The sequence below is a fragment of the Loxodonta africana genome, chromosome 24 (assembly GCF_030014295.1).
Source record: "Loxodonta africana isolate mLoxAfr1 chromosome 24, mLoxAfr1.hap2, whole genome shotgun sequence".
Classification (NCBI taxonomy): Eukaryota; Metazoa; Chordata; class Mammalia; order Proboscidea; family Elephantidae; genus Loxodonta; species Loxodonta africana.
This window is the reverse complement of record NC_087365.1, coordinates 9,535,211-9,561,918: the sequence shown is the minus strand read 5'-3', so window position 1 is coordinate 9,561,918 and position 26,708 is coordinate 9,535,211. Positions and strand designations below refer to the sequence as shown.

Here is a 26,708-nt window from a genome sequence, read left to right as displayed (position 1 = left end):
GAGAGGGACTGCCTACTGAGGCGGATTTACCTCATCTTGGAACTGCGTGAAGCCCTGAGAAGTGCTGGCTGCTCCCCGAGAACGGTCTGGAGGGCTCTAGGACTTCCTGAAACAGAACGAGTTTGGGGGTGGACGTGGGGAAACGTGTTCTGAGGGAACTGCAGTTTTGAAGCGATAGGCACGACTACCTTCCCTTTTCCAAGATGGCGGCGTGGCTTCCCTGAGTGTCTTGTTTCCGCTCTTCGCCGGATAGGCGCTCTTGATTGGCCATTGAACGGGGCCGTGGAGTGACGTGTGAGGGAGCTAACCAATTGGCTGAGAGCTGAGCTGGACTTGGCGGTGGGAGCCGAATCGGGACGGTTCCAGCTGTCGGTGCGCCCTGCTTCGGCCAAGTGAGTGGGTCCTCCCTGCTGAGCGCTGGAACGCGCAGGTGATGGGGTTGGGGGGCTGAGGGCGTGGGCTTGAGCCTCTGCAGGAGAGGTGAGCAGCTCCGGTTTGGGGCGAGGCGTCTGCCCGGGGCGGGTAGGAGAACTGGAAGGAGAGGGTGACCCAGAAGTCGCTGAGAGTGAAAACCCCCCGCCGGGCCGGGCAGTCGAAGCAGCGGTTTCTGGGGTCCCCTCCCTCAGAATTGTGGGGTGCCCACAGCCGAAAGGATCCAATCCCTGTTTTACAGTTGAGGAGTCTGGGATTCAGGTGATAGGACGTCTGCTTTATGACAGATCTGGGACCCCCTTCGAGGGGTGGCCAGTGTGTCCTGAAAAGTTAGCCTTGGTAGTACAAGGGTGGTTCAGATTTTTCTGGCGGATACCCCCACGGGATCTTCCTAGGCGTTTCGTTCACTTATTCATTAATCATCCATTGAGCTGTGAATAACCTCAGATATACTTCCCCTTTTGAGAACTTGATGTAAACCATGGCCCCATCTCCCCAGAAAAGTGGACATTTGCTCATGCGCACAGATTTTGCATACAATTGAAGGGGTTCATTGACCACCGAAGTCCTCTGTGGGTTATGTGCTCAGGGGTTAAGAACATATGCTCTAGAAGGGATGAGGGAAAGAAAGTGGGGAACAGAGGGAGCAGGTTTTAATATGTAGATGCTTGGGGACATTGGATGGAGCCAGTGGCTTTTAATAAAGAAGAACTGCGTTTTGAGAAGGGAAAAAGGGTGGTTAAGTGAAGACTGCCGAAGTACTTGCTGAGAATTGCACTGTCGTTAAAACTTGCTTTCATTCCCACTTCGTTATCCCTCTGCCACCTAGGAAGCTGCAGAGGTACCCCTGTGTGCACAGTGCCTGAGTTTCCAGTGGTTGCCAGAAATAACAAAAAATTGCTAGAGAGTTTCAATTGGAGCAAACATTTGGAATTTCTGTGGTTTGGGTTGTGTGTAATGGAGTAATTCATTCATCTGCACTTCTAGTAATACTGCATTAGTCCAAATTATTTGCAGTACTACCAGTACCATTTACTGTTGAGTAAATTCTGACTCATGGCAACCCCAGGTGTGTCAGAGTAGAAGTGTGCTCCACAGGGTTTTCTTTCTTTTTTTTTTTTAGTTAACTTTTATTGAGCTTCAAGTGAACGTTTACAAATCAAGTCAAACTGTCACATATAAGTTTATATACACCTTACTCCGTACTCCCACCTGCTCTCCCCCTAATGAGTCAGCACTTCCAGTCTCTCGTGACAATTTTGCCAGCTTCCAACTCTCTCTATCCTCCCATCCCCCCTCCAGACAGGAGATGCCAACACAGTCTCAAGTGTCCACCTGATACAGATAGCTCACTCTTCATCAGCATCTCTCTCCTACCCACTGTCCAGTCCCTTCCATGTCTGATGAGTTGTCTGCGGGAATAGTTCCTGCCCTTGGCCAACAGAAGGTTTGGGGACCATGACAGCGGGGATTCCTCTAGTCTCAGTCAGACCATTAAGTATGGTCTTTTTGTGAGAATTTGGGGTCTGCATCCCACTGTTCTCCTGCTCGCTCAGGAGTTCTCTGTTGTGCTCCCTGTCAGGGCAGTCATCGGTTGTGGCTGGGCACCATCTCGTTCTTTTGGTCTCAGGATGATGTAAGTCTCTGGTTCATGTGGCCCTTTCTGTCTCTTGGGCTCTTAGTTATCGTGTGACCTTGGTGTTCTTCATTCTCCTTTGATCCAGGTGGGTTGAGACCAATTGATGCATCTTAGATGGCCGCTTGTTAGCATTTAAGACCCCAGACGCCACATTTCAAAGTGGGATGCAGAATGTTTTCATAATAGACTTTATTATGCCAATTGACTTAGAGGTCCCCTTAAACCATGGTCCCCAAACCCCCGCCCTTGCTCTGCTGACCTTTGAAGCATTCAGTTTATCCCAGAAACTTCGTTGCTTTTGGTCCAGTCCAGTTGAGCTGACCTTCCATGTATTGAGTATTGTCCTTCCCTTCGCCTAAAGTAGTTCTTATCTACTAACTAATCAGTAAAAAACCCTCTCCCACCCTCCCTCCTCCCCCCCTCGTAACCACAAAAGTATGTGTTCTTCTCAGTTTATACTATTTCTCAAGATCTTATGATAGTGGTCTTATACAATATTTGTCCTTTTATCTCTGACTGATTTCGCTCAGCATACTGCCTTCCATGTTCCTCCATGTTATGAAATGTTTCACAGATTCATCACTGTTCTTTATTGATGCGTAGTATTCCATTGTGTGAATATACCACAATTTATTTAGCCATTCACCTTGGTTGCTTCCAGCTTTTTGCTATTGTAAACAGAGCTGCAATAAACATGGGTGTGCATATATCTGTTTCTGTGAAGGCTCTTGTTTCTCTAGGGTATATTTCGAGGAGTGGGATTTCTGGGTTGGATGGTAGTTCTTTTTCTCACTGTTTAAGAAAACACCAGATAGATTTCCAAAGTGGTTGTACCATTTTACATTCCCACCAACAGTGTATAAGAGTCCCAATCTCTCCGCAGCCTCTCCAACATTTATTATTTTGTGTTTTTTGGATTAATGCCAGCCTTGTTGGAGTGAGATGGAATCTCATCGTAGTTTTAATCTGCATTTCTCTAATGGCTAATGATCGAGAGCATTTTCTCATGTATCTGTTGGCTGCCTGAATATCTTCTTTAGTGAAGTGCGTGTTCATATCCTTCGCCCACTTCTTGATTGGGTTGTTTGTCTTTTTGTGGTTGAGTTTTGACAGAATCATGTAGATTTTAGAGATTAGGCGCTGGTCGGAGATGTCATAGCTGAAAATTCTTTCCCAGTCTGTAGGTGGTCTTTTTACTCTTTTGGTGAAGTCTTTAGATGAGCATAGGTGTTTGATTTTTAGGAGCTCCCAGTTATCTGGTTTCTCTTCATCATTTTTGGTAATGTTTTGCATTCTGTTTATGCCTTGTATTAGGGTTCCTAAGGTTGTCCCTGTTTTTTCTTCTATGATCTTTATCATTTTAGTCTTTATGTTTAGGTCTTTGATCCACTTGGAGTTAGTTTTTGTGCATGGTGTGAGGTATGGGTCCGGTTTCATTTTTTTGCAAATGGATATCCAGTTATGCCAGCACCATTTGTTAAAAAGACTATCTTTTCCCCAATTAACTGACACTGGTCCTTTGTCATATATCAGCTGCGCATATGTGGATGGATTTATATCTGGGTTCTCAGTTCTGTTCCATTGGTCTATGTGTCTGTTGTTGTACCAGTACCAGGCTGTTTTGACTACGGTGGCTGCATAATAGGTTCTGAAATCAGGTAGAGTGAGGCCTCCCACTTTCTTCTTCTTTTTCAGTAATGCTTTGCTTATCCGAGGCTTCTTTCCCTTCCATATGAAATTGGTGATTTGTTTCTCTAACACATTAAAAAATGACATTGGAATTTGGATTGGAAGTGCATTGTATGTATAGATGGCTTTTGGTAGAATAGACGTTTTTACTGTTAAGTCTTCCTATCTATGAGCAAGGTATGTTTTTCCACTATGTAGGTCCTTTTTAGTTTCTTGTAGTAGTATTTTGTAGTTTTCTTTGTATAGGTCTTTTACATCTTTGGTAAGATTTATTCCTAAGTATTTTATCTTCTTGGGGGCTACTGTGAATGGTATTGCTTTGGTTATTTCCTCTTCGATGTTCTTTTTGTTGATATAGAGGAATCCAAGTGATTTTTGTATGTTTATCTTATAACCTGAGACTCTGCCAAACTCTTCTATTAGTTTCAGTAGTTATCTGGAGGATTCCTTAGGGTTTTCTGTGTATAAGATCATGTCATCTGCAAATAGAGATACTTTTACTTCCTCCTTGTCAATCCGGATGCCCTTTATTTCTTTGTCTAGCCTAATTGCTCTGGCTAGGACCTCTAGCACAGTGTTGAATAAGAGCAGTGATAAAGGGCATCCTTGTCTGGTTCCCGTTCTCAAGGGAAATGCTTTCAGGCTCTCCCCATTTAGAGTGGTGTTGGCTGTTGGCTTTGTATAGATGCCCTTTATTATGTAGAGGAATTTTCCTTCAATTCCTATTTTGGTGAGAGTTTTTGTCATAAATGGGTGTTGGACTTTGTCAAATGCCTTTTCTGCATCAATTGATAAGATCATGTGGTTTTTGTCTTTTGTTTTATTTATATGGTGGATTACATTAATGGTTTTTCTAATATTAAACCAGCCTTGCATACCTGGTATAAATCCCACTTGGTCATGGTGGATTAATTTTTTGATATGTTGTTGAATCCTATTGGCTAGAATTTTGTTGAGGATTTTTGCATCTATGTTCATGAGGAATATAGGTCTGTAATTTTCTTTTTTTGTGATGTCTTTACCTGGTTTTGGTATCAGGGAAATGGTGGCTTCATAGAATGAGTTAGGTAGTATTCCGTCATTTTCTATGCTTTGAAATACTTTTAGTAGTAGTGGTGTTAACTCTTCTCTGAAAGTTTGGTAGAACTCTGCAGTAAAGCCATCCGGGCCAGGGCTTTTTTTTATTGGGAGTTTTTTGATTACCGTTTCAATCTCTTTTTTTGTTATGGGTCTATTTAGTTGTTCTACTTCTGATTGTGTTAGCTTAGGTCGGTAGTGTTTTTCCAGGAATTCATCCATTTCTTCTAGGTTTGCAAATTTGTTAGAGTGCAATTTTTCGTAATAATCTGATATGATTCTTTTAATTTCAGTTGGGTCGGTTGTGATGTGGCCCATCTCGTTTCTTATTCGGGTTATTTGTTTCCTTTCCCGTATTTCTTTAGTCAGTCTGGCCAATGGTTTATCAATTTTGTTAATTTTTTCGAAGAACCAGCTTTTGGCTTTGTTAATTCTCTCAATTGTTTTTCTGTTCTCTAATTCATTTAGTTCAGCTCTAATTTTTATTATTTGTTTTCTTCTGGTGCCTGATGGATTCTTTTGTTGCTCACTGTCTATTTGTTCAAGTTGTAGGGACAGTTCTCTGCTTTTGGCTCTTTCTTCTTTTTGTATGTGTGCATTTATTGATATAAATTGGCCTCTGAGCACTGCTTTTGCTCCACAGGGTTTTCAATGGCCGATTTTCTGGAAGTAGATTGCCAAGCCTTTTATCTGAGGTACCTCTGGTTGGTCTCGAACCTCTGGCAACCAAGCACATCAGCTTTTTGCATTACCCAGGGTCTACAGGATGTGTAACACACTTGATGAAGTTGGGTTTATCCAGGTTTGAGAAGCTTAGTGAAGGGCTATTTTATTCCCTGAAGTCTTTAAAAGCGTGAGCATAAGCAAGTACAGCAGGGAAACAGGTCCTGGTGAGACTCGGCATAGTAGCAAACTTTCCTTTGTGATTTTGGTGATCCACCATAGACATACTTTGGCTTGAAACTGGTGGCTTTTCCCATTATGAACTGGGTTCAGAGATCAATACCCAGGTCTTTTCTCCACAGTAAACAAGAGGAGGAGAATGGGCACAGAAACATAAGCTCATATGAAATGTAAAATTTAAAACATTATTTCAGTTTTAGTAGAACAAGGAGGGAACCAAGGAAGGGGATCAGGGAGGAAGGTAACTGGACAAGGAAACAAGGTTTCAGACTTGACCCTGGACAAGGGTCCTGAAGTGGGCTTAGTGGCTGAGATGATGTTTGATCTGAGAGAAGGTTCTTGTTAGCTGCTGTCAAGTCAGCCCCGACTCATGGTGACCCCATGCACAGCAGAACAAAACCCTGTTTGTCTTGTGCCACCCCTATGATCTGTTGCGGATTGGACTGTTACGATCCGTAGGGTTTTCACTGGTTGATTTTCAGAAAGAAAATCTCCAGGACTTTCTTCTTAGGCAGTCTTAGCCTGGAAGCTCTGCTGAAACCTGTTCAGCATCATAGCAGCGTGTAGTCCTCCACTGACAGACAGGTAGTGGCTGTGTGTAGGGTACCTTGGCCAGGAAAATCCAACCCAGATCTCTCGCATGGAAGGCAAGAATTCTCTCAGTGAACCACCACTGCCGCTTTAAAGGAGGTTTATATTGGTGTTATTCAATTACGTCCGACTTAGAGCTGGTCAAATGATGGCAAACCTTTCGCCTTTTTATTTTGTTTTTCTAAGTGGTAGGAAGGAATGCCGAGAAAGGAGCAGTAGTCAAAGTTAACTGAGGTGAATTGGTTTCTAGAGAGGGAGCAGGCTTTGATATTTTCATCCTGCAGTGACAGGTTCTTCAGACAAAGTGGTTAGGAAGCACTGTGTTAGATGGCTGTTACGGATTGAATTGTTTCCTACAAAAATGGTGTGTTGTAAAACCCATTCCTAGATGGGGTCCCTGTGGTTATAATCTCATCCGGGAATGCAATTTGTTATGTTAATGTGGTAGGATTAGTGTAGGGTATGTTTTAAGTCAGTCTTTTTTGAGATATAAAGAGCAGGTTAAGCAAGCAAGCACAAATGGGGGAAGATAGATGCCAGGCCACATGAAGATCACCAAGGAGCCAAGGAACAGAAGCTAAAAAAGACATTCAAGGACATTCCCCCAAGGCCACAGAGAGAGAAAGACTTCCTCTAGAGCTGGCATCCTGAATTCTAGCCTCCTAAACTCTGAGAAAATAAATTTGTTTATTAGAGCCACCTACTTGTATTTCTATTATAACAGCAGTAGATAATTAAGACAGTGATTATCTTCTTTAGTTACAAATTTCACAAACTATTAAAGCTTTATCTTCATTTTCTTTATAGATTATGGCAACGTATCTAGAGTTTATTCAGCAGAATGAAGAACAGGATGGTGTGCGTTTTAGTTGGAATGTGTGGCCTTCTAGCCGTCTTGAGGCTACGAGGATGGTTGTTCCCCTGGCTTGTCTCCTTACTCCTTTAAAAGAACGTCCGGACCTGCCTCCTGTACAGTACGAACCCGTGCTTTGCAGCAGGCCAACTTGCAAAGCCATTCTCAATCCACTATGGTATGAATATAAGGGATTACCGTTTTTATATGATCCTCATGAAAGCCAGTCAGTTGGGCAAGTCATCAGCTTTCAGATCATGAGATCCTTAGGTGATGAGTGCTTGAGGACGCCTCCCTGGCCCAACAGTCCAGATCAAATTAGAACCTTATGGGAATGAGGTGGAGGTAGAGGGAAAGGATTCCCAAGTCACTTTCATTGCCGGTTGTCAGTTTGCTGTTGGCTTAATCCATACCTGTTGGATTTTATTGGCACCTTGTAAAGCATTTTCCCCCTCAAACCCAAGAGCTTTAGACAAGTTTTTCCATTACTTACCTGCTATGGTGATACGATATGGCAGGAGGAAGCAATAGGCATTTACTGTAATGATTTTAACCCTAGTGATTTTATTGTTAAGTGTGATTTTTTTGCACCTGAAACATATGGTGTTTCTCTTGGATATGGTGAGTATTTGAAAGAATTTTTAAACGGATAGAGGGTGTTATAAATACTCTTTAAAAATAAAATTTTTATGTGAGGAAATATTTACTTCATTCTCCTAATATGCCCATATACAAACCGATACTGCTTTGTTTTTAAAGTGATACCCATTGGTTCTTAATTTTCTAAATGTATAAAAGGGCATAAAGCAACTGAAATGTTATCTTGAACCAATTCTAGAAGTGTGTCGGCCCCCATTCTCTTGACGTGGGCTATATGAGGTTAACGTCTCAGAAGTTTATCACGTGTATGAAATGTGCTGCTTTTAGTATTGAATTAAGTAGCTTCATATACCTGAACAAGAAAAATGTTAGAAAAAAGTGCAGTCAATAAGTTGTATACCCATTAAAAGTTGAATTGACATAAGTTGTGTGACGGACAATTTTACAACAATGACGAAAAAGAGTAGCTGCTGAGGCAGCTTATGTACAACCAAACACATCATGGAATTTGGTTCCTTGCTTTGGAGGCTTAGGGTCCTGGTTTCATGGGACATCCCAGTTAATTGCCCTAATGACACGTTTAGTGCTTCTGTTCTACCTCCTAGTTCCTTGCAGAGTTCCTGGGGTCTTAAGGAGCTTGCAGGCTGTCATCCAAGGCTCAATAATTGGTCTCTGTTTGCCTGGAGCAACAGAGGAAGAAGGACAGTCAGGACTAGGAGGAGGATATGGAACGTGTGGCTAATTGCCTCCATAAACAGCTGCCTCCTTTGAGACCAGAAGAACTGGATGGGGCTTGGCTACCATTTCTGAAGATTTTGATCAAAGATTCTATAGAAAAATTCTGATCAAAACGAAGACAACGTAGAACAGAATTTCAAATTCTCATGGACTCCAGACTTTCTGGAGCCATGGAGATTGGATGAACCCCTGAAACTATTGCCCTGAGATAATCTTTAAACCTTAAACCAAAAATAACCCCTGAAGTCTTTTTAAAACCAAACTGTTGTTTAGCTTAACTAGTAAAAATGTCTGCCTTCAGCATTATACTTTTTTTAAGAGCTAATTATATGGGACCAAATTGACAAGGGCAACTTGAAAGATTAGCTAGGAACCTTGGGAGGAAGTGAGGTTATGTTAATGGGGGAGGAACAACTCAGAAAAGGAGGATGAGAGTGGATGTACAACTCGAAGAATGTAATCAATGCCACTGAATTTTACGTGTGGAAAGTTGAATTGATGTATGTTTTGCTGTGTATATTATCAACAACAACAAAGTGTAATTGTTTTAAATGTTAGAAAAAACACAGACTATGTCAAGATAACAGTTCAAAAGGAAACCTATATGTATATAAATAATGAAATAAAAGAAATTATCTAGGAAATTGGAAAAAGGATTTACAAATCCTGTTCAGTAATACTAGCTGTTCGAAGAAAACTTTTGGTATACTAAATAGCCAGAGCACTGAGAGCAGTGAGTGTTTTGCACACCCTTATCCATTCATGTACATGCACATAGAAAAATTTCTCTGTGATTTTCTTAATTTGAAATTCACATTTGATTGCTTTCTACCTTAAAAATTGGAATGGTACCCACCTTTAATATTTATCTTTTTTACAGTCAGGTTGATTATCGAGCAAAACTTTGGGCCTGTAATTTCTGTTTCCAAAGAAATCAGGTATGTGAATTATTTTAAAAAATAGTTTTACTTGTTTCATTTTAGTTGTGTGCACTATTCTGAAAAAATTAAGTGAGATTGAATTTGTGTCTGTACTAAAAAAAAAAAGTTCTGCTGGACTCAAGGTGATAGCTTTTATTAAGCATAATATTAAACCTGGACATTTGTGATTTTTCTTTCGGGTGGTGGCTCCATTTCATTATTTGGGTGCTTATTATTTGCTGTAGAGAGGACGCACAATTCCATTTTCTTTTAAATTCTCTGTAGGTAATGAATCTGGTACCCAAGAAAACAGATCTGTTGTGCGTATTTCACTTCAGTGTGTTCTCATTGTATACTGTACGTTACTGAATTTTAATGTCCTGATCCTCCTAACTTTTAGGGCCCAAGTGTCAGTGTTGAGCCCCTTTTGATTTTCAGACTTTAAAACTGCTAAACTGGAAGTAGCTCGGAAATGACAAGAGACTTCCCTTTAAAATTAGTTGTGCCTGTAATGGAAATGTTCTAAAACGAGATTGTCATGATTTTTGCATAACTGAAAATTTATTAAAAATCATTGGAGTATACCCTTAAAATAGTTGGATTTTATAGGATGTAAATTATACTTCAATAAATTTGTTACGAAAAAAATTGTGTCCAACATAATGTACACTGTTTGAGTAGATCTTAAGCTACTGATAACATGCGTTTATTTATTCTCATGTTTGATCATAATTAAAATTAACAGCCTCATTCTCAGATACAGCATGTAGTAAGTCCAGAGAGGAAGAAAACTGTATATTTGATCACTAACTACAAGTTTGGAAGCTGTAAGGAGATTTTCTTCAAGACTTATCTCCACAAGATATTCAGAAGTATATATAAATCTTAAAAACATCTCTATACCCTATTATATTCAGAATTGATGACTGTCTTAGTGTAACTCATTGTCAGAATTCTAAGAAGGGTGGAATGTTGGTTAAAAGCAAGGACCCTGGAGCCAGACTGCCTCAGTTTGACCCTCAGACCCACCTGTGTAACTTTGGGCAAGCCACTTAACCTCCTTGTCTTTAAAATTAGAGGTAGGTAGAACTTTTTAAAGATGGGGTAATGCATATCTGACGTGTCCACCAGCCAGTTGATAGGTGTGGTCTAGAAATCTGTGTGTCTTTGGCTGAAATAACCTTTTGTGACCTTCCCAGCTGGAGCATGAACCTAAGTGAGTTGTAGAGCTAGAAGATGAGAAATGAGCCCTTGAGGGATCAGGGTGTTCTCAGCCACCCTCTGACCCCAGGGTAGGCAAACAGGACCTCCCTGGGTTACTAGGAAGTAGTCAGTGCGTCTGGGTTTATCTGTTTTCCTCTCACACCTTTTTGTAGTCCTACCCACTCGCTGGGAGCTGCAGCCTGTCAGTGGCCACTGTCAGGGTGGGGCTGGAGCTCTTTTGTTGTTTCCTGCTGGGACTGCTGCTGGAGTTCTGATGCCCTGGTAGTACCCTCCCTCCTGGCCAGCGGCTCCCTCAAGCTGCCTGTCAGCTCTTTAGCAGTACTTCCATTTGGTCACTCTGTGCTCTGTCATTGGCTGGAGTGATCGCCTGCTAAACCTTGAGAAAGATTTTTTTTTTTTTAATCTCAAGCTGTACATTATGATTAAAACCAGCCCACAAGCTATGGATTTAAAATGTTTGTGGAGAGTTTTTGAAACAGTAGAAAATGCCTATGCCATTATGTTAAGTGCAAAAAACCAGGTTGCTAAATTCCAAGTACAGCATGATCTCAACTGTACTTAAGTAGACAGAAATATTCTAGAAGGAAATATTGACAGTCATTGCTTCTAGGTAATGTCATTATGGGGTTTTGTTGTGTGTGTTTTTTCTTTCCTCATATTTTCCTATATTTGCCAATTTTTCTACATTAAACACGTAGTAAATGATTTTTGTGTCTCAGTAACATTTTACAGTTTGTGCTTCTAGAATTCATAAGTGTTTGTTAAACATTTTTATAAATGGAAAATAAAACAGTATTTTATTCAGCCCTAATAAAACATTGTGTTGTTTGTGTCTTCTCTTCAGTTTCCTCCAGCTTATACAGGCATATCTGAGGTCAATCAACCTGCTGAATTGATGCCTCAATTTTCTACAATTGAATATGTGATACAGGTAACTTTTGTGTCTGTGAATTAAACAAACAGGGTTAAATAAAATACTGAGTTTCCCTTAATCCTTTGTCTGTCATGTTCTTAACTCATTGAGCTGGATTGACACAGTGGCTGCAACAATATACTCAAAGATAGCAACAATTGTGAGGATGATGTAGGACTGGGCAGTACTCTGTTCCGTTGTACATAGGGTTGCTGTGAGTCAGAACAGACTGGATGACACCGAATAATGATAACTGAATGACAAGGGAAGAGGAATATAAATCTGTGAGGCAGCAGTTTCCTAAACGTTAGGTTAGGAGGTTATGGTACGTGTGTACTTACTGGCTTTGTTTTCAGGTTCCGATAAAAGGTTACAAAAAAAAAGTGAAACTGATTAAATTAAAAACCTGTTCCTCCCACAGCCTTTTCCATCTCAGTTGATGGTACTTCATTCACCTAGTTGTTCAGCTTAAAAACCTTAGGCTCACCTTTAACCTCTCTCTTTCTCTCACATCCCATATCTAAGCTATTAGGAAATCTCATTGGCTCTGTATTCAAAATTTGTCCAGAACCTAGCCCTCTCTCTGTCTCTCTGTCTCCCTCTGTGTCTGTCTCTGTCTCTCTGTCTCTTTCTGTCTCAGTCTCTCTGTCTCTATCTCTCTCTGTCTCTGTCTCTCTGTCTCTCTCTGTCTCTCTCTCTTTCTCATTGTATTTCTTTGGCAGTCTCCTAACTGGTCTTACTGGTTTTACACTTGCCCCCTTCCTTATATTTTATTCTTCACCCAGCAACCACAGTAATTCCCCGAAGATATGTATCGTGTTACTTCTCTGTTCAGAAAACCCCAGTGGTGAAAATGGCTTCCCTGTCACTAAGGGTAAAACAGCCTTCAGAGCCCTGTGTGAGCCAAGCCTGCGTTAACACTGTGACCTCACCGTCTTAGGCCCTTCGCTCAGGCTTCTTCCTCAGGCTGGCCTTCTTTTCTCCCGTGTATCTGCCTGGGTCCTTCCCTCCCCTCCTTGTGATTTTTGCTTAGGTGGTACTTTCTCAGGGAGGCTGCCTGGACCTCTCTAATATCTGGAGCCTGCCCCTACCTCCACTACTGGTGTTTGTAATCCCGCTTACTCTGTTGTCCTTGTTTTTAAATGGCACTTGCACCTTCTAAGATATTATATAATTTACTTATTTGTTATGTTTATTTTCTGTCAATTCTCTCCCCAATCCAGACAGTTAGCCCCTTGAGACAGGCAGGGATCTCTGTTCCTTCTGTTGACTGATGCATCCAAGGACCTGGAACAATGCCTGGCACATAGTAAGCATTCAGAAATGTTGAGTAAATTGTTGGATACAGACCTATAGCTTTTATATTTAGTTTGTTTTAATAGAACCTGAGCCCTGGTGGTCTGTGTCCTGTAGGGCCGCTGTGAGTCAGAATCAACTTGACTGCAATAGGTTTGATGTTTTTTAGGTTGTTTGAAAAGGTCAGTAGAGGTTTGTGTAGGTGTCCTTGTTCCATTCTTGGAGGCTTTACTCTGATAAAGACAGATGAAAACTGGCCATTTCCATACCAGATTTGTTTGAAAAAGAGCTGGTTGTATCCATTTGTGAACTGATCATTAAATGATGTTTTTCTTTGCATGAAGCGAGGTGCTCAGTCCCCTCTGATCTTCCTCTATGTGGTTGACACGTGCCTGGAGGAAGATGACCTTCAAGCCCTCAAAGAATCCCTGCAGATGTCCCTGAGTCTCCTCCCTCCAGACGCTTTGGTGGGTCTGATCACGTTTGGGAGAATGGTGCAGGTTCACGAACTCAGCTGCGAAGGAATCTCCAAAAGTTATGTCTTCCGAGGAACGAAGGATTTAACCGCAAAGCAAATACAGGTTTGTGCCTTGCTTGTAAACAAACAGGAATATGGGCATTTCTTAAAAATTAATTAGTCCCTTGCTTTTACTTTTAGCATTATGGGAAATGAGTCTTTTTGGTTTTCTAGGATATGCTGGGCCTTACCAAGCCAGCTGCACCCATGCAGCAAGCAAGACCTGCTCAGCCACAGGAACACGCTTTTGTTTCAAGCAGGTGAGGTTTGACATTACTGTATTACACATACCATACGGGGCATGCAGGACAGTCCATGGAGTGAGAGAAGAAAAACATCAGAAGTTTTATTTTCTTATTTTTAGAGATAAAAATAAATGCTTCAGTCTAACCAATATTTACTGCCTTATAACGTACATAACAAATCAGTACATATGTATAATTTATAACTAATTACACACACACACACACACACACACACACACACACACATAGATATGTATTTGAGATTTGCCCAGAATATTTTTCCTGGTAGTGTTGTTTGAGACCACTGTATTTAGTCATTCCTCTCCTCTTGGACACATAGCTGTTGTCCATTTTGATCCTTAAGTAAAACTGGGAAAATTAAAACTCTTCTTGGGTTGCCCTCCAAGAAACCTGAGGCCAGACATTCATTTTACCCAGTCTGTTGGGTGCCTGGGGCTGCCCTGGGCGGGGTTGAGAGCCAGTAAACACAGTAAAGTGCATTGCCGAACATTCTGGAGACAGCCCTTTATTCTGGTAAGAAACCACAGTCTTTCTCCTAAGGCTGAAGAGAAACACAAACTGAAACTTTGGAACGATGGAGAGTGTCCCTATAGATGAACCACATGTGGTTGAATTCACATTAGGCTTGTCCTCAGACTCCTTGCTGATTAAAATTAAACTGATTTGCTTCACTGCAATTTGATTGTCTTATATCCTCTCTATATAAATTGCTAAGGATTAGACTTTTTAATTTAGATCTCAATAAAATTGCTTTGAATTATTTTGTGTTTGTAGTTTGAGATTAACTTTGATGGAAAAAACCTACAATTTTTTGTCTATTCTGAATAATTATTTTGAAGAACTGTCACCTAGGGTTGAAGATCAGAGTTCTTTATTAAACTGTACTTATGTGTCCACTGAAAATTACGCAGATTTCTACAACCCGTTCACAAGATTGACATGAACCTCACTGATCTTCTTGGGGAGCTGCAAAGGGACCCGTGGCCAGAAACCCAGGGGAAAAGACCTTTGCGATCCACTGGTGTTGCTTTGTCCATTGCTGTTGGCTTATTGGAGGTAACTCAGAATTTACTGGGACTTCTCACATCACGCAAACTTGGCTATCAGAAATTGTACTTGTTGGCTTTTTTGAAAATCATTTGTGACTTAAGTCAGTTGACTGTTGGTTAATTTATCAGAGAGTGCTTCATTATTATTATCTACGCTGAAGGAATCCCTCAACGTTTTGAAAATACCAGAAGTTTTCATGAGAAACAAGGGAATTTAGGGTAATGGGAAGTGTTGACAGTAAGTTGATAGAAGTGAATAAAACAATCAGGAAGAAGATAAACACCGCTTTTGTGGTATTACCAGTATTAGAAGAGCAGCTGAGAAAACTAATCTTTGTAGAATTTCTTTAGGGAAACTGAAACCATACCTGGAGTGGGACTGTATACTTCTAAAATGATGCCATTTGTGGTTTTAGGGCACTTTTCCAAACACAGGAGCCAGGATCATGTTGTTCACTGGAGGTCCCCCCACCCAAGGGCCTGGCATGGTAGTTGGAGATGAATTAAAGACTCCTATCCGTTCCTGGCATGATATTGAGAAAGATAATGCACGTTTCATGAAAAAGGCAACCAAGGTAGGTATTCTTGGAGAGACTGTAATTATGGTGACCCACTGCCAGGCTTAGGCAGCTCTGGAGTGACACAGGCGACTTCCTGAGGCCATACTTCATGGTCAGCAAGATGCTCTTACTGAGATGGTCTCCCAGATCCTGGCTGCTGTTAAATGACTGTCCCTACTCTCAGACATTAGAGTGAGTGGCGTTAAAACTACTAAAAGTGTTTGAAGATTGAAAACTTTTTTTTTTTTTGGATGCTTTAAGAAAAATGATTTGCATATTCCTACTTTTTAAGTACACTCATTTGGGATGTTAAGGCATATCTAGTGAACAGTGTTACTGTTTTCATACAGTTTTCATTTCTTCTTCACAGCATTATGAGATGCTTGCTAATCGAACTGCCGCAAATGGTCACTGCATTGATATTTATGCTTGTGCCCTTGATCAATCTGGACTTCTGGAGATGAAGAGTTGCACAAATCTTACCGGGTATGTTGACAGCAAGCACGTGTCTCTTTTCTTACTTCAAGGAAAGAGAAATAAGTGGTGGAGCCATTGCAGCGGGTGAGGCAGACTTAGATAAGCTTTCAGGTACTCTGGGCTGTGGTTTCAGTGGCTGGGGATTATGTTTGAGCCCCTTGGAGGAAGAAGTAGTGATTAGCAGGAGGTCCCAAGGGTTCACCAAGAACAGGTCGTATCAGAGTAACTTCATTTCTTCCTTAGATTGCTAGGCTTGCACAGAGACCAGGGCAGAAAAGAAAGAAAGTGTGGGGGTATCTGGGCTCAGCAAGGCATTTCCTTGTGAGAATGGGGAGAAATAGGGTCTGGGTGCCAGAGCAATGAGGAGAAACTTCACCTGGCTCGGTGAACACACCTGGTGACTAATCCTGAATGTGGTTTCAGCCTAGAAGGTACACTCAGCATTGGAAGGTGCACTGACTCAGGGCCTAAGCCAGTGTTGTGTTCAGAGATCAGAGTGGAGAACAGTGGTTCTCAAAGCGTATGGTGCCTGGACCAGCAGCATCAGGCTCTCCTGGGAACTTACTAGAAACGCTCATTCTCGGGCTTCACCCCAGACTTCCTGAATCAGAAACTCTGGGGAGACGCCCAGTAGTCTGTTTTAGCAAGCTCTTCAAGAGATTCTGGTGCACGCTGACTTGTGACATGCACAGATGTGGAGCTCTGGCCCTCAAGCCTGGCTACAGCCGAGAATCACCTAGGGAACTGCGAAACTGCTCCCGCTTTGGGTGCTTGTCCGCAGAGATTCAGATTTAATTAGCATGAAGTGTGGCCTAGGCATTGGGATTTTTTACACATCCCCCCTAGGGTTCTAATGTAGAGCAAAGTGTGAGGACCACTGGTGTATATCCTTGGTACTCACAGTGTAGCCAGGAACTCATGGCATCAGCCTCACCTTGGAGCTTGTAGAAATGCAGCATTTTGGGCTTCACCCTTGACCTCCATCAGAACCTGCATTTGAACAAGTTCCCCAGGTTATGAGAGTGTATGGCAGATTTTTTATGTGTGTGTACTTTTTCCGTGTAGAGGGGCTATTGCTTTTATCAGATTCTCAGGTCTGTGACTCCAGAAGACTTAGAGCTTAAGTCAAATCAGCAGTTGCACAAATACAGTATCAGGAAAATGTGTTAGTAATGAAGTACTGCCATTAAAAATAAATAAAAAAGACTCACAGGTTTCGTTGATCACTCAAGGTGAGCACCAGATTGGGATGGTCCAGCAACAGCTAGGTTTCTAGAGGTATGTTATCTTCAAGGAAGACGGTAGATTTAGTCTCCTTGGTGCTAGCTATGCCATATCCAGATTATATTGTCTTTTGTTCTGAGTATTGCCATTTAAAAGGGGGTGCATAGATGAATTGGAAACCCTGGTGGCGTAGTGGTTAAGTGCTACAGCTGCTAACCAAAGGGTGGGCAGTTCGAATCCGCCAGGCGCTCCTTGGAAACTCTGTGGGGCAGTTCTCCTCTGTCCTATAGGGTCGCTATGAGTCGTAATCGACTCCACAGCTCTGGGTTTGGTTTTTATAGATGAATTGGAGATGTTCAAAGGGGAATAGTGAGAGTGGTGGGGAGTACTTGAAACTGTCACATGGAGGAGTAACTAGAAAAGATAAAGCTGAAGACGGATGGGTCATGATGGCTGTATTCAACAGTTGAAAGACTGTTCGGTGGAGGAGGAATCCCATTGGTTCTGAATGTGACAAAAACAACGAGAACCAGCGGGAAGAAACTACTGGGAAACAGAATTTCAGTATAAAGACATTGTTGCAGCCACTGTGTCAGTCCATCTTGTTGAAGGTCTTCCTCTTTTTTGCTGACCATCTGCTTTACCAAGCATCATGTCCCTCTCCAGGGATTGTTCCCTCCTAATAGCATGTCCAGAGTAAGTGAGACTAAGTCTTCCCATACTTGCTCCTAAGGACCATTCTGGCTGTACTTCTTCGAAGACAGATTTGTTCATTCTTCTGGCAGTCCATGGTATATTCAGTATTCTTCAACACCATAATTCAAATGTGCCAGTTCTTCAGTCTTCCTTTTTTGTTGTCCAGCTTTGGACAATGAAAGATACACCTTAATCATCAAAGTGACATCATTGCTTTTGAACGCTTTAAAGAAGTCTTTTGCAGCAACTTTGCCCAATACGATGTGTTGTTTAATTTCTTGACTGCTGCTTCCATGGACATCGATTGATGATCAAGTAAAATGAAATCCTTGACAACCTCAATCTTTTCTCCATTTATCAAGATGTTGCTCATTGGTCCAGTTGTGAGGATTTTTGTTTTTTTATGTTGAGGTGTAATCCATATTAAAGGCTGTGGTCTTTGATCATCAGTAAGTGTTTCAAGTTCTCTTTGCTGTCAGCAAGCAAGATTGTGTCATCTGTATATTGCAGGTTGTTAATTAGGCTTCCTCTGCTTTTTTCTGATCCTGACGTCCTGTTATTCTTCATAAAGCCTGGCTTCTTGGATTATTTGCTCAGCATACAGATTGAATAAGTTTGTTGAAAGGATATAACCCTGATGCACACCCAGCCTGTTATTGCAGCAGGAAGGTGAAAGAGTCCATGCCACTTCCCTTAAGCACACTTCTAACAAATCACTTTCAACAGGCCAGAACTCAGTCACATGACTAATGCAAGGCAAGCTGGGAAATACAGTGTTTGTTCCAGACAACCATGGATTCCATTACTAGGGAAGGGCGGGAGGGTGAATATTTGGGGTTGTCCAGCTGTCTCTGCTATAGGAGGCTCAGACGTTCTGAGATAGCTGGACCAGGTAGTCATTCTTGTGTTCTTTCCAAATTCTGAGATCTTATTTTATGAATGACTGTTGGATTTAACATGTTTTGGCTAAGATTATTTGATACATTTCTTGCATCAAATTATGTTTCTCTGCCCAAATATATGAAATGCAGAACTCATGAAGAATAATTTTCTCTAACTTCAATAAGTGATGAATATCAGCATTCATAAACTAGAAGAAATAATTCATGTAAAGTCAAGGATTAAATGTTTTAAGACAGTGAATTAACCTGAAAAGGATTTCCTAAAGGCCTGAGTAATTTCCCATACCAACGAAGTGTAAAAAGAATTGGAGAGATATTTTCTCAGTAGATAGCCCATTGGGTTTAGTTTGTTGAAGGCTTTTTTGTTATTTAACTTTTTACTTTGAAATAATTACAGATTCATAGGAAGTTGCAAAAGCAGTACAGAGAAGGGTACCTAGCTTCTCCCAACAGTAGCATCATATATAAATACTGATGTACCAAAACCAAGAAATTGACATTGGCACAGCACAATTAACTATACTCCAGACCCTATTTGGGTTTCGTAAGTTTTTATGTGTGCTCATTTTGTTTTTGTATGTGTATATGTATTGTGTGCTGTCAAGTCAGTTCTGACTCATGGTGACCCTATAGGACAGAGTGGAACTATAGGGTTTCCAAGACTGTAACCTTTATGGAAAAACAAAAAAAAAAACCCATTGCCTTTGAGTTAATTCCGGTTCATAGCTACCCTACAGGACAGAGTAGACCTGCTTCATAAGGTTTCCAAGGAACTCCTGGTGGATTCAAACTCCTGACCTTTTGGTTAGCAGCCATAGCTCTTAACTCTCGCGCCACCAGGGTTTCCATCTTTATGGAAGCAGATTGAGATTCTATTTTCATTCCTAAGTATTAATTGCAGTTGCTGTTTACCATTTAAGGTAGTAACACTTTGATGAGCATGGTTTCTTTTTGTTTTTCTTCTTCTTCAAATTATTATTTGTGAATATTAGGGAGCATCTGAATGGTTTTCAATCGTTCTAAAGTTTTGCTTTCTTTTTTCTCTTCTAGAGGTCACATGGTGATGGGAGATTCGTTCAACACTTCTCTCTTCAAGCAGACATTCCAAAGAATATTTAGTAAAGATTTTAATGGAAATTTCCGAATGGCATTTGGTGCTACCTTGGAAGTAAAGGTATAATGGATTTTAAAAGCTTTAAGGGAAGAATAGTGTTCTGACTTATTTAGTAGTCATGCTCTTGGCAACCTCAATCTGTTTGGCACTAGAATCTAGAGGTAAAGTAAAAAGAGCCCAACTAGGTCTTAAAAGTTAGCAGATGGCCAATGAAAATTGGTCTCTATTCACCTGAAGCAACAGGAGAGTCAGGAACTGGAGGAGAAAATCAAATATGTGTCTGATTGCCTTCGCAAACAACTGCCTCCTCTGCCATGAGACCACAAGAACTGACAGGGGCCCGGCTACCATTAACGAGTGTTTTGATCCAAGATTCTATAGAAGAATCCTGATGGAAAGGATTTAAAGTTCTCAGTGAAATCCAGACTTTCTGGAGCCATTGAGGCTGGATGAGCCTCTGAAACTATTGCCATGAGGTAATCTTTAAACTTTAAACCAAAACTATTCCCTGAATTCTTCTTTGAACCAAAAAATAGTTTAATTAGTAAAGTACATCTGCTTTCAGCATTGTGCTCTTTTAAGGAATTACCTATGTAAGATCAAATTGACAGCAGGTACACGAAAGGTGGGATGGGAAGCTTACGGGCAGTAAGTTTAGGTTAATGGTGATGGAATAATGTGGACAAGAATAGTGAGAACGGTAGCACAACTGGAAGAATGTAACCAGTGTCACCAAATTGTATGTGTAGAAATTGTTGAAATGGTGTGTCTTTGAGTATTCTTTCACCGAATAAATAAATAAAGAGCCCAACAAAATAACTGTCACAAAGTGTATTAATTTTATCCTTTTGCTTCTCAAGGAACGTATGTGTATTTATTAATGTTATAAACAAAGCGTTGTCTAGTCCCCCTGCCGGCTTTTACTCTGCCCTGCTCTAGGCAGCAGGCATGAGAAGAGGTGATGTGGGATGACAGGAACAGCGTTGTGGCCTGAGGACAGGCAGCCACACAGTCATAAACACTCACCCAGCCATAGGTGAGGGTGGTCACATTGAGAGAACCATAGTATGTATTTAGTGCATGTCTGAAGCATAGCCAGAGCCCTCTAAACTAGCACAGCACTTTGAGGTTTATCCTTTTTTTGATAGAGCACACTAAACTAGTACAGCACTTTGAGGTTTATCCTTTTTTTTTTTCATGTAGGGACTGATAGCCTTATACACTTAATTGTAAGTCATTGAGAAAACGTTAAAAGGAGCTGTTAGAAAATATGGTTGCAATTATTATTTTCAGATAATCATTAAATCATCTAGGTTCTAGTGTTAAAACCATCTAGTGTTACAAACTTCAAATAACATTCTCAAATGTTTGAGATTTGTTCTAAAGAGATGAACAGGAATGGACTTTGTCGAAATCTTAAAATTTATCCTTGTTAATACATTGGAGTTCATGAATTAAGTATTTTTAAAGCAAAACAAAACAGTGTGTTCACTAATTAAAAACCAAACCCATTGCCGTCAAGTAAATTCCAACTCATAGTGACCGTATAAGACAGAGTAGAACTGCCCCATCCGGTTTCCAAGGAGGGGCTGATGGATTCGAACTGCCCACTGTGTGGTTAGCAGCTATAACTCTTAACCGCTGCACCACTAGGGCTCCGTTCACTGTTTAGTAATATGTGAATAATTATGGATATGTATGTGGGATTGGAAAAGAATGTAGTATCGGTATAATTGTTATCTCCTATGTATATAATAATTTCAAAGTTGAGAAAGTTAGAAATACTGTGTCGTCTTTAGAACAAAGATAATATAGTTAATAAAGCAGGATTTTATTAAAATTGTTATTGGTTCACAGTGGCCCTGGAGAAGCTTGTACCCCATAACCCATGTGGGATTTTCTCTTGGTGGAACGATAACACTGCTGTATTTTTCCTCTAAGCTTTAGTTGTGGCTATCATGAGGGCACTGTTTTTTTTGTTTGTTTGTCTTTGTTTTTATCATGAGAGCAGGGAGGTGCTCAGTAATATTTTAACCTTATACTCAGGTAATTTTGTTTTAGACCTCTCGGGAACTGAAGATCGCAGGAGCCATTGGTCCATGCGTATCTCTGAATGTGAAAGGACCGTGTGTCTCAGAAAACGTAAGGAGAACTACGTCAGCATCATCAGCTGTGCTCCGGGATCTAGTCCGTTAGACGTGTCGGAGCACGATGATCTTGCATTGTGTTACCTGTTTGCGTGTATCTGTGTGAGGGGTGGATGGTTAATTCTTACTGAAGACCATGACTCTGAAACGGAATACATTTCTTTCTGTCTCTCCATCTATCTACAAGGTCAGAGAGTGGGAAACTGAGGCTCAGAGAGGTTAGCTGTCTTGTTCAGGATCAGAGTTGACATGGAGGACCTAGAGCCCAAGTCCCCCTGACTACACCATCCATCTTGGGGTCACTGTGCCAAAGAGCCACAAGGCATTTCATCAGCAAAATACTTTAGGGAATAAACCTATGTGCCTATCATCTTTAGAGGTGATACCGTCTTTCTTATCATCACGTCTAATAACGAGCCTTATGTGAGTGAGACTACCTAATGTTATTTGAGTAACAAATTTTGAGCATATGCGAACATAGTTTTGTTATCACTTGGGGCTGAGGTGGCCCACTTTCTCTGATTATACTTCAGCTGCCAATAGGCAAGCCGTTTGACCCAGTGAGGCAGCTCCAGGCTGGGGTTGCCATGGTCATGTTCCTTCCTCCTTGTCCTCATCAGTGAGAGTCAGCATATGAATAGAGGTGAAGAGCGTAGACTGTGGAGCCATGCTGGGGTTCCGCTCTGAGCTCTACCATTTGCTAGCTGCTGGCTTTTTGCCCCTGACAAAGTATTTAATTGCTCCATGATTCAATTTCTTTAGCTGGCAAAAATAAACAAACAGATAAAATAGACAAAAACCAGTTGCCTTCGAGCCTGTTCCGACTCATGGCGGCTCCACGTGTGTCAGAGTAGAGCTGTGCGCCGTGGTTTTTCAGTGGCTGATTTTTCAGAATTAGATCGACAGGCCTTTCTTCCAGGGTGCTTCTGGGTGGACTCAAAGCTCCTGCCTTTTGGTTAGCAGCTGAGGGCATTAAACACTTGCGCCACCCAGTGTGGCTTATCTGGCAAAGGGGGACATTAATGTACCTACCTTATAGCATTGTTAGGAAGATTAAATGGGTTAATCCAGGTGAAGCACTAAGAATGGTGCCTAACACAGTTGGAGCCCACAGTCCTTGCCAACTTTCAGGCTCCCATCTTTTTAATCTGCAGTAAACATTCACTTAGTTACTACTTAGAAGCAAACTTTTGTAGAGATTGGCAGAGGTGAGGCAAGGCGATTTGAGACAACATAATTGTAGTCTTCTTGCTAAGGCAAGTTTCTGCCCCAGGGCTCATCTGAGTCACTCATCGTTACCCAGAGTTTTAAGGGCTTGCACCCCTGTTTCATGGTACAGCTTTGGAAGGCTGCCCTAATCCAAGATGGTTTGCACATTACTTAAAACTTGCCAGCTGAAGGCTTCTTCCGTTTAAGATATTTTTAATGAATGAGTATAAACTGATTAGCTGTTCTAGGATCCAGTAGGGACCAGCCATGAATTTTTGACTGGGGGATGCAGAGAGGATACAATTTTCAAATACAATTTTCAAACACGCAGAGAAGTGTAAAGAAGAGTAGAGTGAAGTCTTACATACTCACCGTCCAGAGTCAGCAGTGTTAATGTTTTACCATATCGTTCTGCCTTTTTGTGCTACGTTTGCCTCATCTGTCTCATAATCATCTATTTGCTGTATTTGTCATCTTTTTTTACGGAATCTTTGAAAATAAGTTGCAGATATCATGACACTTTGTCTTTAAATACTTCAATATGCGTTTTCTAAAAATAATGTTCTCCTACCACGATTTCATTATTGAACCCAAGAAAATTAACAGTGATTTTCTGTCATCTAATTCCTTTATATTTTAGAGTCTGTATTCATTATATATATATTTTAAAGTCTATATTCTTTTCCTGATTTCCCCCAAATGACCTTTCTCGCTGTTTTCCCCCAGCCAGCATTACATTTGGTATTATATATCCTTAATCTTTTCTATTCTACAGTGATTCACCTCTCTCTTTGCGGGCTTGTTTATGTTTTCGTTTTGTCTTTGTTTCTATGACGTTGATCTGTTGAAGACACGGTGCCAGTTGTCTTCAGTAATAGAATGTCCCACCTTCTGAATGTGTCTGTTTCCTCTTGGTGGCATTTAACTTGTTCCTGTGTTTCCTGTAAACTGGGGATTAGGTTCAGGAGACACTCAGGTCTGGTCGTGGCCTGAGATCTGGTGGCTGCAGTGATGATCGCCTCACCTCTTTCCACTGGCACATTTCCCTTTACCACTAGCTGTGAGATCTTGGCACAGTGTGAGTATCTTGTCTGCCAGCAGCCATTCATCTCACGGCGCTAGCATTCATCTGATGGTCCTTCCTTGATACAGTTTATTCCACTGGTGATTTCATCATTCTGTCATTGCAGCTACTAGTAAATGCTTCAGTAAGGAATTTGTGTATTGGTGAGAAAATGTCATTTTGGAACTCTGGAGGGTTTGTAGCTGTGCTGTGCCTTGGTGCCTAGAGAAGAAAAGTGATGGGAAACAAGCCTCCTTTACCTCTTTGCTATTGTTCCTGAGTGTAGCCTTTCACGTTCCAACAGATGTTAAATACCTGCTTCTCTTAGAAAAGCTGACTAAAACGGAAGAACAATCTAGAAGCCATCCCTCTCTTGATCTTGTTTAGGAAGTACTGATGAAGCAGTACACCTTCACTGTCTGCCTCTCAGGGCTGCTCTGTGGCTCCACTTAGGATCCTGCCCTCTCCCCTCTGACCGTCATTCTCCTCAGATGACTCAACTGGGGCTAGATACCCAGGCTCCTGCCGCAGTTTTCTGGATACCAGGCTGGTGTCAGCTGCCCTCCACTAACAGTGTACGGTTTGGGTGGATCGTGGAGGAATGTGGAAGAGATACCGTGGCTCTCTTAGTCTGTTGATCACATCACTTTGCAAGCACAGGGCTGTGTGTGTTGGTGCGGTGTGTTGGACTGTGTAACACGCAGTGTTTTTGGAATGACAGAAGGTGTGTTTCAGAGTCCAGTGATCTCGGTGCGTGGTGGTTCTAGGTGTTTTTGACATTTGAGGTGTTTTCTTCTGGGTGTCATGGTTAAAATAGTGGTGCTCTTGTTCTGATTTTAGTGAACCTGAAATTTATCACTGAGGACCCACGTAGCTAGTCAATAAAAAACAGCCTACATTCCACTGAAAGTTCCTCAGTTATTTTCCTGAGAATTCATATGTAGCTTTTACATAAAGGAATTTGATTAAAATTAATATAGCCAACACACTGTAACTGTTTTTTTTCTTAATGATGAAACAACTTATTAAAACTTTTAAGCTAAGTAGCTAATACTGATTTTTTCTTCCTACTATTCTCCTTCACCCTGAGTTGATTGATTCGGTTCACTTCAGCATTGGGTATTGTATGTGTGTATATATACACATATATGTATTTGTATGTATGTGTATGTCTTTTTGATGTAATGAAAATTGGTCAGAGTGTCAATATCAAAAGCTGTCTGTCTGTAATTATGCTTTTTCCAGTAAACATTTCAGTTAAATTTAAATTTTCATCTAGAATGGGATAGTCTAATGGTCTGTCCCACTTAGGGTCGCTTTCATCAGGGGTAGTCTTTGTTTTTTGTTTTTTTCTAATTCCTCCTCTCATCCCAGGAGCTTGGTGTCGGTGGTACGAGTCAGTGGAAGATCTGTGGCCTGGATCCCACATTGACACTCGGCATCTACTTCGAAGTAGTCAATCAGGTGAGTTGGATTCCTAAAGTGTGTTTGCGTCTCAGTGTCATGTTTCCTAATTTATTACAAACTGGTGGCCTCTGGTTACTTGCTCTACAGGTGGATGAGGCCTTAGGATTGTATTAGGCCTAATGTCAGGCTGACTTGGTCTTTTTTATTCCTTCCAGGGCTTCATCAGTCAGACAACAGATTGCCTTTGTCACTTTGTTGTTAAACTGACAAGGTCTCTTGAAGGCCAGTGTACATTTACAGCCCTCATACTGTTGGTGAATTTTTTAGTGTGTCACTTTATTCCCCAGTATTTTATTACAAAAAACTTCTATCGGACAGAAAAATTGAAAGAATTATACAGTGAACACCCATATACCCACCACCTAGATTCTATAATTAACATTTTGCTGTATTTGCTTTGTCACATATTTGTCCGTCCATCAGTCCATCCTAAGCATGCCATTCAGAATGCATCTCTCTGTGTAAGTGAGGCCCCAGGCAAGAACATGGCCATCACCTCTGTGTCAGTTGTCTTAAGAACACACGTGGGCTCCATGGACGGTTTGTGTTTGCACCGTGCCCGTGAGAGTAACAGTGTGTGTGGACTCTCTCTGCAGCACAATGCCCCGATCCCCCAAGGAGGCAGAGGGGCCATCCAGTTTGTTACGCAGTATCAACACTCCAGCACCCAGAGCCGCATCCGGGTCACCACCATCGCCCGAAAGTAAGCAGTCCCCTGTTCCCTCTCTGTTGAGCCGCTGATGCGTTTTTCCTCTGAAGAGAGATTTTAACATCTATTGGTTTGTCTTTATGATTCCATTGAATGGTTCTTACCAGTCCTCACTGGTTCGTTTGACCTGAGGAGGAGGCGGCGGCCTTGGTTGATCAACCAAGTTGGCCATGTGGATACTTGCCTAGCGGAATCATCTTTCAGTAGGAATGTAATCGATTAAAAATTCTGCTGTGTGATTTTATCTGTTATGTAAGTGACTCATAGGCACATCCACCTTGTAAAAGATTCTTGAAGCATGTGAGTATATGAAGAATGGGTCTTTTCACTCATTCTCCCAGAAAAAAATGCTACTACTATACTGGCATTTAACTTTACAGTCTAATTTCTATGCAATTGTATACCATATGTGTGTGTGTGTGTATAACATATA

At 41.3% G+C, this 26,708-nt stretch overlaps 1 protein-coding gene across 2 annotated transcripts in view; it reads left to right on the top strand.

Moving 5' to 3' along the window:
• The window catches only part of SEC23B (SEC23 homolog B, COPII coat complex component), a 42,418-nt gene continuing 15,710 nt past the window's right edge, over positions 1–26,708 (top strand). The window contains exons 1-13 of one of the 2 annotated variants that reach the window (XM_064275739.1): positions 1–430; positions 7,139–7,362; positions 9,403–9,460; positions 11,511–11,597; positions 13,220–13,456; positions 13,567–13,652; positions 14,570–14,714; positions 15,124–15,282; positions 15,638–15,753; positions 19,617–19,740; positions 21,742–21,822; positions 25,474–25,563; positions 26,163–26,269. In XM_064275739.1, the coding sequence (XP_064131809.1) occupies positions 7,142–7,362; positions 9,403–9,460; positions 11,511–11,597; positions 13,220–13,456; positions 13,567–13,652; positions 14,570–14,714; positions 15,124–15,282; positions 15,638–15,753; positions 19,617–19,740; positions 21,742–21,822; positions 25,474–25,563; positions 26,163–26,269 (1,511 nt within the window). In that variant the 5' untranslated portion in view covers positions 1–430; positions 7,139–7,141. The remainder of the gene's footprint in view (positions 431–7,138; positions 7,363–9,402; positions 9,461–11,510; positions 11,598–13,219; positions 13,457–13,566; positions 13,653–14,569; positions 14,715–15,123; positions 15,283–15,637; positions 15,754–19,616; positions 19,741–21,741; positions 21,823–25,473; positions 25,564–26,162; positions 26,270–26,708) is intronic. The other variant, XM_064275737.1, reaches the window with a different exon arrangement.